General features: G+C 42.4%; 1 protein-coding gene across 6 annotated transcripts in view; it reads right to left on the reverse strand.

The window, feature by feature from the left end:
* Positions 1–1012: 1012 nt before the first annotated feature.
* Positions 1013–15117, reverse strand: part of slmapa (sarcolemma associated protein a) — a 56366-nt gene continuing 42261 nt past the window's right edge. For all 6 annotated transcript variants that reach the window (XM_083971893.1, XM_083971892.1, XM_083971891.1 and 3 more), the window contains 10 exons: positions 14911–14970; positions 14567–14692; positions 13901–13975; positions 13629–13729; positions 13065–13269; positions 12838–12955; positions 11304–11475; positions 10593–10727; positions 7849–7936; positions 1013–3978 (listed from right to left, as the gene is read on the reverse strand). In XM_083971893.1, coding sequence (XP_083828019.1) covers positions 7853–7936; positions 10593–10727; positions 11304–11475; positions 12838–12955; positions 13065–13269; positions 13629–13729; positions 13901–13975; positions 14567–14692; positions 14911–14970 — 1076 coding nt within the window. In that variant the 3' untranslated portion in view covers positions 1013–3978; positions 7849–7852. The remainder of the gene's footprint in view (positions 3979–7848; positions 7937–10592; positions 10728–11303; positions 11476–12837; positions 12956–13064; positions 13270–13628; positions 13730–13900; positions 13976–14566; positions 14693–14910; positions 14971–15117) is intronic.

A 15117-nucleotide genomic window follows, 5' to 3' on the forward strand; every position in this document is an offset into this window, starting at 1 on the left:
GCTGGATGATTGACGCGTGTTTGTCCTGTGAAGACATTTAGCTAATCTTAAGAACTCACACACACACACACACACACACACACACACACACACACACACACACACACACACACACACACACACACACACACACACACACACACACACACACACACACACACACACACACACACACACAGGTCCAGGCCTGTGTTTGTCTTGCTTGTGTCTGTTTTGCATCATATGGTCTCCTCTGTGGCTGAAAGTAACTAAGTACATTTACTCTAGTTTGAGTGTTTCCTTTTCTACTCCACACTACAGAAGTAATCATTTCACTTTATTTGTATGGCACCAAATATAATACACATAATTACAAAACAGAGCTGGGCTCAGGGTGGGAGAGGCTGTCTGGACTGGGTGGAGGGGTCTGTGAGAAGGAACAGCAGTGTATACTGATGATGACGCTATATGCTGTTAGTCATTGACTGTTACAGTATAGCCCCAATACTATTAAATAGATAAATAATATAAATAATAATAATAGTGCTTTTCTATTGCATTCATGTGAATAAACATTACCTTTCACATTAAATAGCCTATGTAAATACACATTAGAGTTCTTCAGAACTGAGCTACATTTGTTATTATTGTTGATTGTGTCTTTTGCCTATAAATGACTGATGGGAAACATGTTTCAGATCATTAAGTGCTTCTTTTTAGGGTGTTACTACTGTAGGATTAGGCATTTTGCAGCTTTAATTGTATTTTGTATGTGTACCTGAATTGTATACATTATGTATTTTGTTTGTTGCTGTGACTTACAAGCTCTTGAAGCTTTCTGAAGTGGCCCATTTACATCCATTACTGTTATCATGTTCATATATTTGTGTAACATTTCCATAAAATTGCAATATAAATGAATGAAAATTAAAGATTTTTATTAATAGGTTATGTACAATTTATGTCCAGAAATCACAGCTTTTAATGTAACAAATGTAAATGTGGAGATGAATGAAGACACTGGAAGCTGGTGTGGTGGGTCAGCTTGCTACAACTTTAATCCAAACATCGCTCTGCATAATCAATACATCATATCCTCTACATAGCTCCCTCTCATATCTCTAAACAATTTTAACAAAATAAGTCTAGTAGCACATCATTCAATAACATTTTATTTTACAATTCTCTCTCTGTACTGTAGTGTTTTTCTCTTTAAACATCAGGAATATTTGTTCGTTGTCTTTTTTTTTCTTCCTTTTTTTGTTTTTTTTTAACACAGAGACAAGACAGAGTACACGAATGATGACAAACGCTGCTCGAGAGTCCAGAGTGTGAACACACACACACACACACACACTTTGAAATAATTTAATGTCTGCTAAAAACATCTGAGCAGAGGCCTGACATATCGAGCTGTGTGTGTGAAGTGACCGGCCCGACGTTACATCACATACTGAAACATGTAAAACAACATTGGTTTTCAGTATTTTAAATGACACTGTAAAGTTATTTTCTCTGTTCTAAGTTTAGCACTTTTATTTTTCTGTTTGAGTTCATTCCTCAGCAGAAATAAAATTAATAAAATCCTGGATGGATGAAAACGGAAGAGAAAATTTTATTATTTGAAGTTTCACACAAGTGAGGCAAAAAATGCAAAGTCCTGAGGGCGGCACCGGAGGAAACACCATGTCGTTCAAGTGTCACGTCACATAAGACGGATTAATAAAAAAGGATTGAAAGATTGTGGAGGAAATGCTGTTCCCATATAGCCACTGACCTTCCCATCTATACAAGCACAGTTGGTTTGTACGCTTTGTAAGAATACAAGTTTTCTGGTCAGAGTTATTCCCTCTTGTCCTGAAGTTTGAATAAAGGTGATTAAAGAAACTCTGATTGGACATGAATGTGGTTTTATCCTGTGTGGCGTCTCTGAATGAGCTCGTCTTTGAAACTGTTTCAAGCGACCTGCAGAGCGGCCGACTAAGTTCACGTTATGAACTCAGTGTTGGGCAAGTAGGTGTTTTGCTCACGTGGTGGTGCTAGATGTAAAGTCATAAAACCAAGTTAGGTGGTTTGGATTCATCCTCTGGGGACCAAGGTTCAGTCCGAGATGTTTCAGTCTGGTTGAGCAAACAGACTGAAACACTAACGAGGCAGAAATCAGCTGATGTTGATTATTGATAAAGCTAAAATAATAATTTCGGTGTGGGGGGAGCAAAACCAACTTAACTCAAGGGTCACTTACGAGCTATTTCCTGAGCTTTTAATCCTCCATCTCACTGGCATCGTCAGCTCAGTCACTGGGTCAGTTGACCTGACCACAGTTAAACACCAGTAGCAGCTGAAAGCTCCAGAAAAAACTAGTAAGACAGTGTGGGAACTCTCCACAGTCAACACCAACAGGCCTCCAACAGTCAAATACGATAAGTGTGCGTGTGTGTTTATCAGACAAAGTGTGTGTGTGTGCATGTGTGTATTTGCGTTTGCCGGCACACATACACAAACTGTGGTGTTAGTTACATCAGAGGCACTTTGACCCCCTTTTTCTGTGTCCCCCCAAAATTAAAAAAAAACAAAGAAAATTAATCAGATTTTTATTTCAGTAATTTGGCTTCAAGTTTTAACCCCAACCCCACAGACTGCCCCAAAAAGAAAAAAACAAAACACAAAAACACAGCGAGAACGCCATGTTAGACATCCAACATGGCCGACTAAAACCAGAACAGAGCAGGACCTCGTGAACCCGTCCTGATGTGCACACTTCCCAGCAGCCTCAGCGAGAACTGAAACACGACGTCACTGTTTGTGCTTCATCTGACACACGACACATCGAGGTGTCAGTGTCTATCTGTTGTGGCGGTGGATAGAGGCGCAGTGAGAGATGTGGTTTTTTTAACTCAAACTTCCTCATTCACAGCTAGTGTCAGAAATCAATGTGAGGCTCTCCAGTGGCCAAATATTGTTTATATAAAGAGCTGCAACAATTCATCATTTGATATATATTGATATATACTCAAATTGATGCCAAGGCCAGAGCCATTAGTTGCCTTTCTTCTTCAGTAGTGAGAGACAGTAAACTAAACATCTTTGTTCATTGGACTGATGGTAAAAACTGCAGATTTTTTTACTGAGTGAATGCTGTGTTTAATTTTTCAGTGTGAATTCAGAATAGAAGTTTACAGCCTTAATCACCTCCTGTGTCTGGTTTGAAGTTTGTCAGCTGATTTGTGATCATCTCACTAAATATTACCAAATATTAGCAGCTTCTATCCAAACATGATCACAACTCACTGAGGATTTCAGGGAAAGCTTTAGGAGGAAATGGAAGAATTTCACATGTAAAATTAAAGCTGAGAAAAGATCGACCTCAACGTGAAAGGAGAGTTGAAGATACTGGAAGTTAGAGGGAAACACTGGCCCTTAACAGTCGCTGATAACCAATCACATGTTTTCAACCTGTTAATTTGTCAGTGATGACTGAGGATCACATTCCTCTGAGTGCGCTGAAGCTGCTGGGAAGTGTTGCATTCACCTCCACCCCGTTCATTCGAGATGGGGCCGGCGTGAATGTCACTTCGGGCGGGTTTTTGCATGGAAGCTTTGCCCTGCAGGAGAACGGTTTGTTACCCAGAAATCAGCAGAGAGACAAAAACCGAAAAGCCCCCCACCACAGCTGAGAGAGAGAGCCGCCAATAAAAACGACAACAGAACTCCCCGTTGCAGAAAAACAAAACAAAAGCAAACAAAAACAAAAAGCTTCTGTATCCTCTGTAGAAACCACAACCTTTATATTCCCTCTACAATTATGTACAATTAGACTTTATACAAGTAAAGCAGTGATGCTCTCCTCACAGCACTCTCTTTCTCTGTGTGTGTGTGTGTACACGTGTGTGTTCGTGTGTCCTAGGTGGAGCTGCTCTTGGAGAGGTTGGGGTAGAGGACGGCTGCCGTCACGGCGACCATCACTGCGATGACCGGCATCCAGGGGCTCCAGCCGCTCTGTCCGGGAAACAACACGCACAAAAAAGCAGAGACAAAGAAGATGAAGTCAGTCTGATTATTGAGTCCGAATCTCTTCACTTAAACTGGACCAAGACTGGAACCAGGAAAGAGAGAGTGAAGAGAAAGAAGAGAGACGAGGAAGGAGAGCAGAGAAAGAGCAGAGGACTGGAGAAAAGAAAAAATCTGCTGAAGTCCCCTAAGACTTTTTTGTGCTGACAGTGACAAACTATTTGTATATTTAAAAAAAAACATTTTAGTTTGGTTCCTTTAACCTGGTCTAAAAGCTGTCAATAAAACTGTGGCGTGGACTGATGAACCAAATGGACGACGCCTGAGAAACGGGTTGTTGTTCTGCCTCCGATCAGACTCTGGTGCTTTTAATTTGAAGGAGTTAGTGAGTCGGTAGATGTGACCTCGGCATTGATTGAAAAGCTGAACTGTTATTGAATCCATCTGTGAACTGGTCAGAAATGTGCCTCTCAGTTGTTTGCATAAGCAGAAATGTATGCAAGATCATGCGGTAACCATGGTAACAAGTACACATGGCAGCATGGAATTTCAATACTGGGCGACCGCGACCGCCTCCTCTTCGTCCCGTTTCTACCTGCCAGTCACCACTGATGACACACGACGTACCAGTCTTGACGAAAGAAAGAAGCTTATAGTCAATAATCGATTATTTTCTACACACGCTCTTTGCAGCAGCAGCAGAAAACAGATAAACACACCAGGTTCAGTAAAGAGCCTCATGACCATGATGCAGGATGACATCGCTAAAACTGTCAATGAGCCACTTGTCAGGTCTCTAGTTCCTCTACACAGACAATTACAAGTGTATAGGGCTGTCACAATCATAATATTTAGTTCAGTTGCCGTACAAACAATTTGTCTTTTTCTGATCATTTATGCCATTATTATAGTATAAGCTTAAACATAGTTTAATAATGCACATACACTTCATGAAGAAGCACCAGTCAAACCTCTAACGGTGGAAAACGACGAGAAAATAATGATGGAAATATGACATGTCTGTCAGTTTCCTCCAGCTGTTTTTATACTGATAAATGGAAACTATTTTAACGATTATGCAAAATGATCTTCATCTTGATCGCTCGTTCAGGTCAATGTCTGATATTTAATCACCCCAATACGCAATTATCAGTCTCGTAACACCATGTTTTCCCCAAATAATTTTATGGGAATTAAACCGCAACAGTGTTATCAAGCAAAGAAATATGAGCGCAATTTCAGTTTGAATTTATGACTGATTCATTATTTGATGGTTGGTATGAAGGTTTGTTAACTAAATCTTAGCGGCAGCAGATGTGTTTATCAAATAAGAGAAAGCTGCATGGCAGAGAATCATATGTGATCCCGTTCCCATAGCTCATGCACAAAATAAACATCTTGAATTATTAAATAAATAAATAAACAAATAATATTGTATTTGGGACTTCAGGAGAGGCAGGAGAGGAGTATATGAAAAATAAAACACAGGTAGAAGCAGCAATGTAAAACAAAGCTGAGGAGGTTACCTGAGTAGAGAAACAGACAAGTTACAGACCAGTTTTCCTTCACAGCAAACAACTGGAAATACTGGTGAGACATTATTGAATAACTAGACAAGCAGCAAACAACACAGAACAAACAGGATGGACAGAATTATGAATGGTTTGAAATGAACAAAAACAGCATCAATGACTGGAGAGTAAAGACAAAATCTGCAGCAAGTCAAAAAAGACTGAAGATGAAGAAGATGGAAGGGCGAACAGAACAGCAAACCTGGATGGAAAACTGAGCTGAGATGCAAAAAATTAGAGAAATAATAAATTAAACACAAGCACTTTTGCAAGAGTAAAAATGATGCATGAACAAAAATAAAAAATAAAGCACCAACACCCTGAAAGTGAGAGGGAGCTGTGAAGAGACAGTGAGTGAAGGCGGCGAGGTGGAACAGTGTTAGTGACTCAGTGTTGGACGAGGCGAAGTTGAGACTTTAAAGGGATACCTTCACCTCCGAGGCTCAGACTGACATGTCATTTACTGATGCTGACAGTAAAAAAAAACAACAACTCTGCAATTCGACTGCTGACCTGTAGCACGGCGTAAACAACTCTTACAACTGATTGTCTCATACTGTACATAAAGAAAAATGAAGAATTGGAGCAAATGTTCACCGTTATCTGTCCTTCGTCGATCAGTCTTAGATCTGCTCTCATCCAACAAATGAACAACAAAGTCTATGCCAAAAGAAAACCTTTCACGCCAACTGTTTATTTTTTTCGTTTCTTCCTCTGAATTATAATCATTCCCATCCTGATCTCCCATTACATCATTTTCAAACTCCTACAATTAAACGTCCTATAACCTCACCCACTGATTAAAGTGACTCAGACTCTAATCTCTGAGCTGACTGGCTGAAATTCAGGGCCAAAAAGGAATAAAAAGCTCCAACAACAAGCTCATCAACAGACCTGTCTGATCTAGAAACAGTGTCTTGCTGCTCGTCATAGCTCAACTATCAAATACACACCAGCGAGACACACTGTTGCTGTGATGGCACTAACACATACACACACGTTTGTGAAACTGATTCAAAATAAACCAAACACACACAGTTCCTCAAAAAAAACAACTTTAGATTAATCTGCTGGTGAAAATAGTCCAAACATCTGATTAGATTTGTTTACAGAAACAGGCGTTGTTGGAAACTATAATTTAACATTTCTAAAAGTGATGTTTCACAAATGTGTTTTTGGTCTCTTTGTGGAACTTGTTCACAATAAGAAAAAAATATACAACTGTAGAGCAAAAGGAACTCACTGTACAAGAACTGCTTAATTTTCATCACAATAACCACTTAGATTTTGATAGGGTGCATTTCTCCCTGAACCACCCACAGGCAGCAAACGTTACATAAACGCTACAATAATAACTAAGGCAGAGAGCTTCTCCTGTGGACGCCTGAGGACTTGATGTTTACTTGGAGATGACAAATGTCAGCAGGCTTTGAGGAGACCAAGGTATCCCTTTAAGCACGGGGCTCCGTGGTGGGTGGGAGCCCCACCCCTTTAAAGAGCACAGCTGAGCGTTGGCTGCAGCAGAGTAGAAGCAGGCAGACGAAAGGACAGAGAGTCATGCGTTAGTTAGAGCTGCTTCAACCAGAAGACGCAGACAGACCGCCATGATGATGATGAAGACGATGTTCGGTCTGAAAGGGAAGTGCAGGAGGTGAAAGGCCACGTCCCGTTGATCAGAATTCAGGGTTTAACTCTAAAAACTAATTTACTGCTTGGTTCATCATTGACTTTCTGCCTGTGCACATTTATCCAATTCAATCATCTTTCCCTGCCTCGTATATAATTTAAAAAGTCAACACAACAGCCTGCGCATTGAAACCCATTTACTTTATTGTTATAAACCAAGTCAAGTCTGCTCAGCTTTGTCATCTTGTTTTTATCAGATAGAGTCTGACTGAGTCATAATTTGACCGATCCATTTTTGTTAATGTTTGTTCAGCATCTAAGACAAGGTTTAAGGATTTATAGTCGTTCTTTTTTGTTTGGTACTTGGGTAGTAGGTAAACCATTTGGTACCTGCACTAAAACTCTTTTGTAATGAAACTAGCATAGAAATCTACACTGAAGAAAAAAACATGTTGCTAATAAAACCTAACCAATTCCATCGTGTGGAAACCTCTGTGTTGTACCCTCAAGTTTTAGATTTCCTACAGACTCCTACGACCCTGAATTCATGGAAGAACAGGACGGTGTTTTCACCTCGGTCAGCTTCCCTTCCACAGACGCTGGACAGATGGAGGCAGCAGAGACAGACAGAGAGAAAGACTGATGTCATGTCGGTGTGTACCTTTCTACCACAACTGGCCGAAACACCAGTAGAGCAGAGCCAGGACAAGGCCCATGAATATGGCTTGGACAGGCTGCAATATGGATGGCTAGAGGGAGGGAGGGGAGAGGAGAGGGGTAAGAAGAAATCAGCCGGCAAATCAACCAAAACCAACATGGAGGATGGAGCAGCTACGGCGAGGAGGGAGGGGGAGAGAGAGAGAGAGAGAGAGAGAGAGAGAGAAAGAGAGAGAGAGAGAGAGAAAGAGAGAGAGAGAGAGAGAGAGAGAGAGAAGGGGGGGTTGTAGGAGGACAGGTTTTACCTAGTCAGCCGTTTCTACCAAGCAACACCGCCGTTTTTACACTCAGCCACATTCACACACACAAAAAAAAACACCAAAGAAGAACGGCCGTCCGTCACCAGGCTCTTTTCAACAGCAACACTTTCCTGTTGGACTTCAGCTCATTAACTCTCTGCACCAGGACGTCTCGTCAGCGCTGTGAGCAGCAGCTGATGAGATCAGTTTATGAATAGCCTGTTTAGAGTTTAAAGCAACACTATGTAAGTTCTCAACCCTAAAATAATGTTTCTAAACTCATTCAAGTGTCAGAAAAACGGTTAATAGGATGAATCGTGCCGCCGCTGCAGCCTGAGCGGGGTTGCAGCAGCATTCCTGAGCGGGGTTGTAACACAGCCCCCCGACCCCCACCCGCCGTGAAGGTGAAGAGCATCCGCGGGGAAGCACAATACGTGAATTTGTTGACGGAGCCAATGTCGGAGGAAAGCAAAGAGACCGAGCTTACACTTGATGTTGAATAAAATCTGACTCCCCCTGTAACTCTGACCAGGGGAGGGAGATTCTGGTGGCGAGTTCCTCAACGTCGGTCCCATGTTTAGGCTTATCCGTATTCGAAAACTACATAGTGTTGCTTTAATGGCCAGTGTGAGACCTTAGGAATCTGCACTGATCTTCAATAGTGATAATGATATAGTAGCACTGTTAGGGATGGGCTCCAACAGCTGGTTTTATTCTGAACCCACATGTTACAATAAGATGATTTGACATGAGAGGCCAACTGATACTGTTATACTGTAGTCTCTGACCTGTGGCAGCATCTTCAAACTGTGTTAAGTTAATTTCACATGCAGCCATTGATTTAACTGTTATTTACTAATTGCTGAATAAGAATTAGTATTATTACAGTATTTTCACTTCTATGGCTTCTGCAGCTGCAGCACAGGACTCCAGTGAGAGTCCATGGTTCGATGCACATCACTGTCTGGCAGCTGGTCCCTACATCACTTCATTACCAATTATGTTATTAATGTGATTAGAGGAAGCTACAGTCAAAACAGTTTAACAGAACATGCCTTCACTCACAAAAACGTATTATTCAAAAAGGCAGCAATTGACTGAACGACTTAGATTCAGTAAGCAGATTCAGACTTGATGTTTGCTATTGGACCTCATCCCTAACACAGGAGATATTGCAAAATGCTGGATTCACGTGTTTCCTGGAAATTACAGTGCAAATACATGACGCAGCCTGGTGAAGATCAATAATGGACTTGAAGGATAGTTCTGAATTGGTACAAGTTGGAGCTTACTTTCATGGTTGGACCATTTCATTTACCAGTAAAATAATATCGTAACAAAATAAGTTGGTTAATACATTCATACATACAATTATTAATTTCACTTCAACATACTTGACTGACTTTTTGTGACAGACAGTAATCATAGACAAACCCATGAAAATAAGACCACAGTTGTAACAATCACGAATTATCCTTTAGAAACATCAGTTTAGTTATATAAGTTTGTCCGTCTAGTCCTGTGAATCTAGTAGACCAGGACTTTTATTGTAAAAGCTCTGTAGAAATAAAACTTCAAGAACAAGACAAACATCTACTGTCACATCAACAGCAACTCTGAGGAGGAGGAGGAGCTGAGGAGCAGAAGAAGAAAGAGGAGAGAGGAAAAGGAGGCTGCTCTGCCTCACTGTCGTCATGACTCAGATTCCTCTCTGGAGTTTTCACGGTGGCAGAGACAAACCAACAGCTGCTGCTGATCAGCTTAGGGTCAAAGGGCAGCAGAGACAGTACTGTGACATGGCGTGGTATAGAGGAGCTGGCACGATTTATTTCTTCTTTGAGCTGCACCAAACTGATGCAATCCAGAGATTTTATTCTTGTTACTGATTACTGTGCTGTTTATAGTAGATGCTGCTCAGTTAGCATTTTCCTCCACCACATAGTTTATCAGTCCTGTTTGTTAGTTGTCAGGACTGAGGGTTTCATTAAAGTTTTGTTTTGAAATCCATCAACGCTGATTGTGAGATATTTTTCTGTCTAGTGTTAGTAAGTAAGCAGTGAGGAGGGAGGCTGTGAAGTGGTTAACAGCTAGCAAGTCCAAGCCTGCCAGTGTCCAAGAGCCAATCTGGTGCGTCTCCTACATTCAGCTCCAAAACAACAAACAAGCAAAATAACTGTGGAGAAACATCAGGTAAACAAAAACATCTGGATTAAAGCTGAACACACAAAAACAAAAGGTGACAGCACAGATACTGTCCATGATAGTCTTTGGTCTTATTAAAATGGAAGTGTGTTTGAGATTGTGTGTGTGAGTGTAGTTGTTTTTGTGTGTGTGTGTGTGTGTGTGTGTGTGTGTGTGTGTGTGTGTGTGTGTGTGTGTGTGTGTGTGTGTGTGTGTGTGTGTGTGTGTGTGTGTGTGTGTGTGTGTGTGTGTGTGTGTGTGCACTCACAGAGCTGGTCTTGTCCTGCAGCAGCTTCAGGCTGCTCCTGCACTGCTCCAGCTCCTGGTGGATGTTCCGTTTCTCCTGCTCCGTTCGCTCATAACGCTGACGGAGGTCCAGCAGCTGCGACTGTGTGTCTTCATACTGTACACACAAAACACACACACGCACACACGTCATTATAAGATGGCAGCTCATCCATATATATACACAGCAGGAAAAATAAGTATTGAACGGGTCATAATTTTTCTCAGAAAATATATTTCTAATAGAGCTATTGAAAATTTTCACAACATGTCGGCAACAACCCAAGTAATGCACATATAGAAAGAAATCCAATATTTATGTCCATAAATTAAGTAATGCGTAATACAGTGAAATAACACATGAAGAAAAGGAGGAGATGCAAAAAGGTATGGAAAGCCAAGAAAGCAGCTGGAGTCTGTCAGTATTTAGAAAGTAATCCTGTCTCCTATCAGTGCTATAAAAATGTTTCTCATCACCAAGGTGTCACACAGGAGGCATCTCATGATGGACAAAAGCAAAGAGCTTCTCAAGACCTTCAGTAACTGATGTTGCAGAACATACTGATGGCATCGGTTACAGACGTGTCTGAGTGCACCGTTTTATCCGTTAGTGCCCTAATCCGGAACTAAAACGACGCCTCTGCTCCATATATACATGAAGAAGTGAGTGAACAGCTTCAAAGGGATGGTTTACCTCTTTCTGCAGTGTGTGTGTGTGGGCCTGGGCCTGGTCCAGCTGGCACTTCAGCCTGCTCTCGTCCTGCAGGTGTTGGTTCTCCAGAGAACCCAGCTTGCCCTGCAGAACCTCCTCCCTCTTCTCCAGAGAGACCAGGCTGGTGCTGAGGACCTCACTCTGCTCCCTGGTGCTGGACACAAGCACACGCAACACACACAGGTTACATTACATGTGTTCCCACAGACCGGCTTCAGGTAAAAGTCAGACGATGTCATTCCTGAGATAACTAGTTTTTAATACTATGATTGTCTGTGTATACTTCACATGAATGGAATAGCAACATAAATGCCCGAGGACACCGATAGGATGTCAGGTTACTCAGGTCTGTGATCAGGGTTTATTGTTTTTCCGGCACGAACTCCATCTGTTCGCTCTCTCTGACCTCATCTCTCTTAAACGTTTATTGTGAACGGGAATATTATGTGTTGACTGGATGGACTTCAGTTGTCCACAGCAAAGATTTTGATCTGATGAGACATTTGGCAGGACAGGAGGAAGCCTCCCCTCTGTGACTCAAGGGGAATTTCTTTCTGATCCAGCTCCCAAATATGATTATCTGCTTATGCACGATCATGTGATACAACAAATTACGAAGTTTTGAGTTTGTGCTCTGACTCAGAAAGTCTGCAACATGTTTGTGTTGGGGAACACTTGTAAGAAAAATACCCTCGGCTTTCATTCAACCGTTGTTTTGAGCTGCTGGAAGTATTTTCACTAAACTGGGACATTGTTGCATTTGGCTTCATCTTTTACGGAGCATTTTATGTATTAAGCAAATAATTTCTGGTTGTACTGATCTCAGCAGTGAGAGGATGTGCACTTTTACTGACACAGTTCATTAAAAGATTTCCACAATGGCACCTACAATTGACTGTACAGTGGGGAAATGTTGCCTCTAGTACAGATAAAAGCTGCTGAGCATAGTGGTGTTTTCTCTCCACAGAGATCAGACGAGGCACAGAGCTGCAGTCGTTTAACCTGCTGACTGCTCGGCCTGGTTCAGTCAGCTGTCAATCATCTGCTGTCCCATCGTCCCGCTCCACCTGAATCAGCCGAGCGCCACAGTTTCCCCCCGTCAGTCTCATCCTCAGTCCATCTTTTAGTGCTGACTCTAAACGCTGAGCTACGTCAGGGTCTGAGGACTTGGCAGCGCTCCTGTTCGCTGTCCCGAGCCAGAATTCATCAGCTCCATCATGGCTGTCACAAAGAGTTTGTAATGTCCACCGTGGGTTTAACACACATTCCTGATATGTTCTGGTTCGAACCTCCAATTTTCATTTAGTAAAGGACTTGGGGACTTTAGAAGTTTTAGTCTGAAGTGTGGTATCATAAATTTGGTTATTATTATAATTATAATTATTATTATTGTTAATAATCAAAGAAAGGTAAGTTTTGTTTTTTGTCAGGTGGGGAACGTTCAGGTACTTGAATTTCAATCATGGCGGATGTAAAATCAGTGTAACATGTCTGTACAGTATATGTGTGTGTGTACCTGCTCAGTTCAGTCTCCAGACAGTGCAGTTTGTCCATAAGAGCTTTCCGTTCAGCTCTCAGGCCGTCACAGTCCTGCTGCAAACACACACACCGCTGCTGCAATGCAGCACACTCCACTGGTACAGAAGGAGAGAGGGGACATATCGTCATTTTTAGTATCCAGAAAAACATATAGACTGTCACTGGCACTAAACATCCGCCCGCACACACACGCTCTCTGCTCACCCTCCAGCTGGTTGGCTGAGTTCTGCTGCTGCTGCTGCTGTGTGAAGGCCTCCTGCAGCCGGCTGATCTCCTCCTCGTACTTAGTGGCTGTGTTCCTCCAGTGCTCCAGCTCGGAGCGCACAATGCCCAGGTCGGCCTGCAGGGCGGCGATCTCGCGCTCCCGCTCTGTTGTGGCTGCCTCCATGGCGTGGCGGAGGACGAGAATCTGACAGCAGAGGAGTCCAAGGGATGGTCAGTGATAAAATACATGACTGGGATTTATAATGCTACGTCAGAGAGACAAAATCAGGAGAACTAAGGGAGGTAGGCTGGAGTGAATCAGATGGATTCAGGAAGCGTGAGTTAGGAAGAGTCACTAGGGAGTCAGGAGAAGTCAGATATAGTCAGCAAGATTCAGGAGGGAGTTGGGAGGAATATTCAAGACGTAAGAAGGAGTTGGGTGGAACTGGAAAAGGTCAAATTGAATCAGAGGGAATCAGAGGGGGAAGATGTCATGGAGAGAATCACAGGTCGGACTGAGTCAGGATGAGTTAGAGAGGTCAGAGGGAGTCAGTGCAGTGGTACCTCCTCCTGGGCGGAGTAGAGCTCCTCTCTGGTGCTGCAGATGGTGCTCTCCCTCTGCTCCCTCAGTGCCTCCATGTCGGCCTGCAGCTTGCTGAGCTGAGCTACACACACAGAAACACAAAAGGGGGGTTAAGGAGGGAAACAAGGCAGATTATGACACACAAATGTGCAGTATCTTCTGTGTGTGTGTGTGTGTGTGTGTGTGTGTGTGTGTGTGTGTGTGTGTGTGTGTGTGTGTGTGTGTGTGTGTGTGTGTGTGTGTGTGTACTCACTCTGCAGGTACTGGATCTGTTTGGTTGACTCTTCAGTCAGTTGAGAGTTACTCCTCCTCTCCTCCTCCAGCAGAGCTACAGAGACACAGAGTCACACAGTCAAGTCATCTTCCTATCACTGGTCTGTTGTGATGTGATGTGACATACTTGACAAGAAGGAACTCAGTTTGTTTGCGGCCATGTTTTCTTCTAGTCTGGACTTATTTTCTTTAGAAATCTCAGTTTTGAGCTCCCTGGTTGCTGCATGCTGCTCTGCTAAACTCCCCTGTTGAAAGGTCAGCCTCTTTTTTTCTCCAGACCATCTTTAACAGCTCTGGTGACCCATGGCTTGTTGTTCAGAGAAATGGTAACAGATTTGCAATAATCATATGCAGCAAAGCATACATCAGTCGAAGTGTTTTTATACATGTTCCACTCTGTACAGTCCCTACTCCACACTTTCACCTGTTTAACACAGTTTTATAGGTTGGCAACAGATGCACACAGCTATGATCCGCTGATCTAATCCCTCTCCCTGCTTCGTTATGAAACTTTTTAAATTTCACATTTTATTTTCAGAACGTCAAGAGCAAATGGAGGAAGTTTAGGAATTTGTTGATGCTATCTAGGCCCCTGATGAGTCACAGCATCCAGAGGCGGATTATTTGTATACTGTTAGTTGGTTACCTTGTAGCTCTAGACATTTCTGCTTGCCGGTGTTGGCTAATTCCTGGGCCTCCAGGAGCTCTCTGTGGAGATGGTGGATGACCTGCTCCGTGTCTCCAGGCTCTAGACCGGCCCGATGCAGCTCAGCTACACACACAGCAAACACAGAAATGAACATTTGCGAATATTCTTTTTCTTGAATGAATATCTTTTAACATACATGATGGCTCTATGAATAATAATAAAGTCAAAGAATACAACTCTGCAGGCACCACAGTAAGTGAACAGCATCACGCAGTGGCTCATAATCCTGGTTTATGGTGTTACAGAGCAACTACAGAGCACAGACGAGCTGCCATGGTTACCTTTGAGCAGAGCTACTCTGTTCTGTGGTTCATTGAGCTCCTGGTCATCCATGTTGCCGTCTGAAACAAACACGCACAAACACATGAAGGACTATCAATAAAGGACTGACACAGGGCTTTAAAAATCCGTTCACCACAAGTTTACCACATAAATAATAATTGAATCCAAAAATTAAAGTTACTGTTAAACAAAAAGAAACAAATGAG

Source organism: Trachurus trachurus (assembly GCF_905171665.1).
Source record: "Trachurus trachurus genome assembly, chromosome: 5".
In the NCBI taxonomy this organism is placed as follows: Eukaryota; Metazoa; Chordata; class Actinopteri; order Carangiformes; family Carangidae; genus Trachurus; species Trachurus trachurus.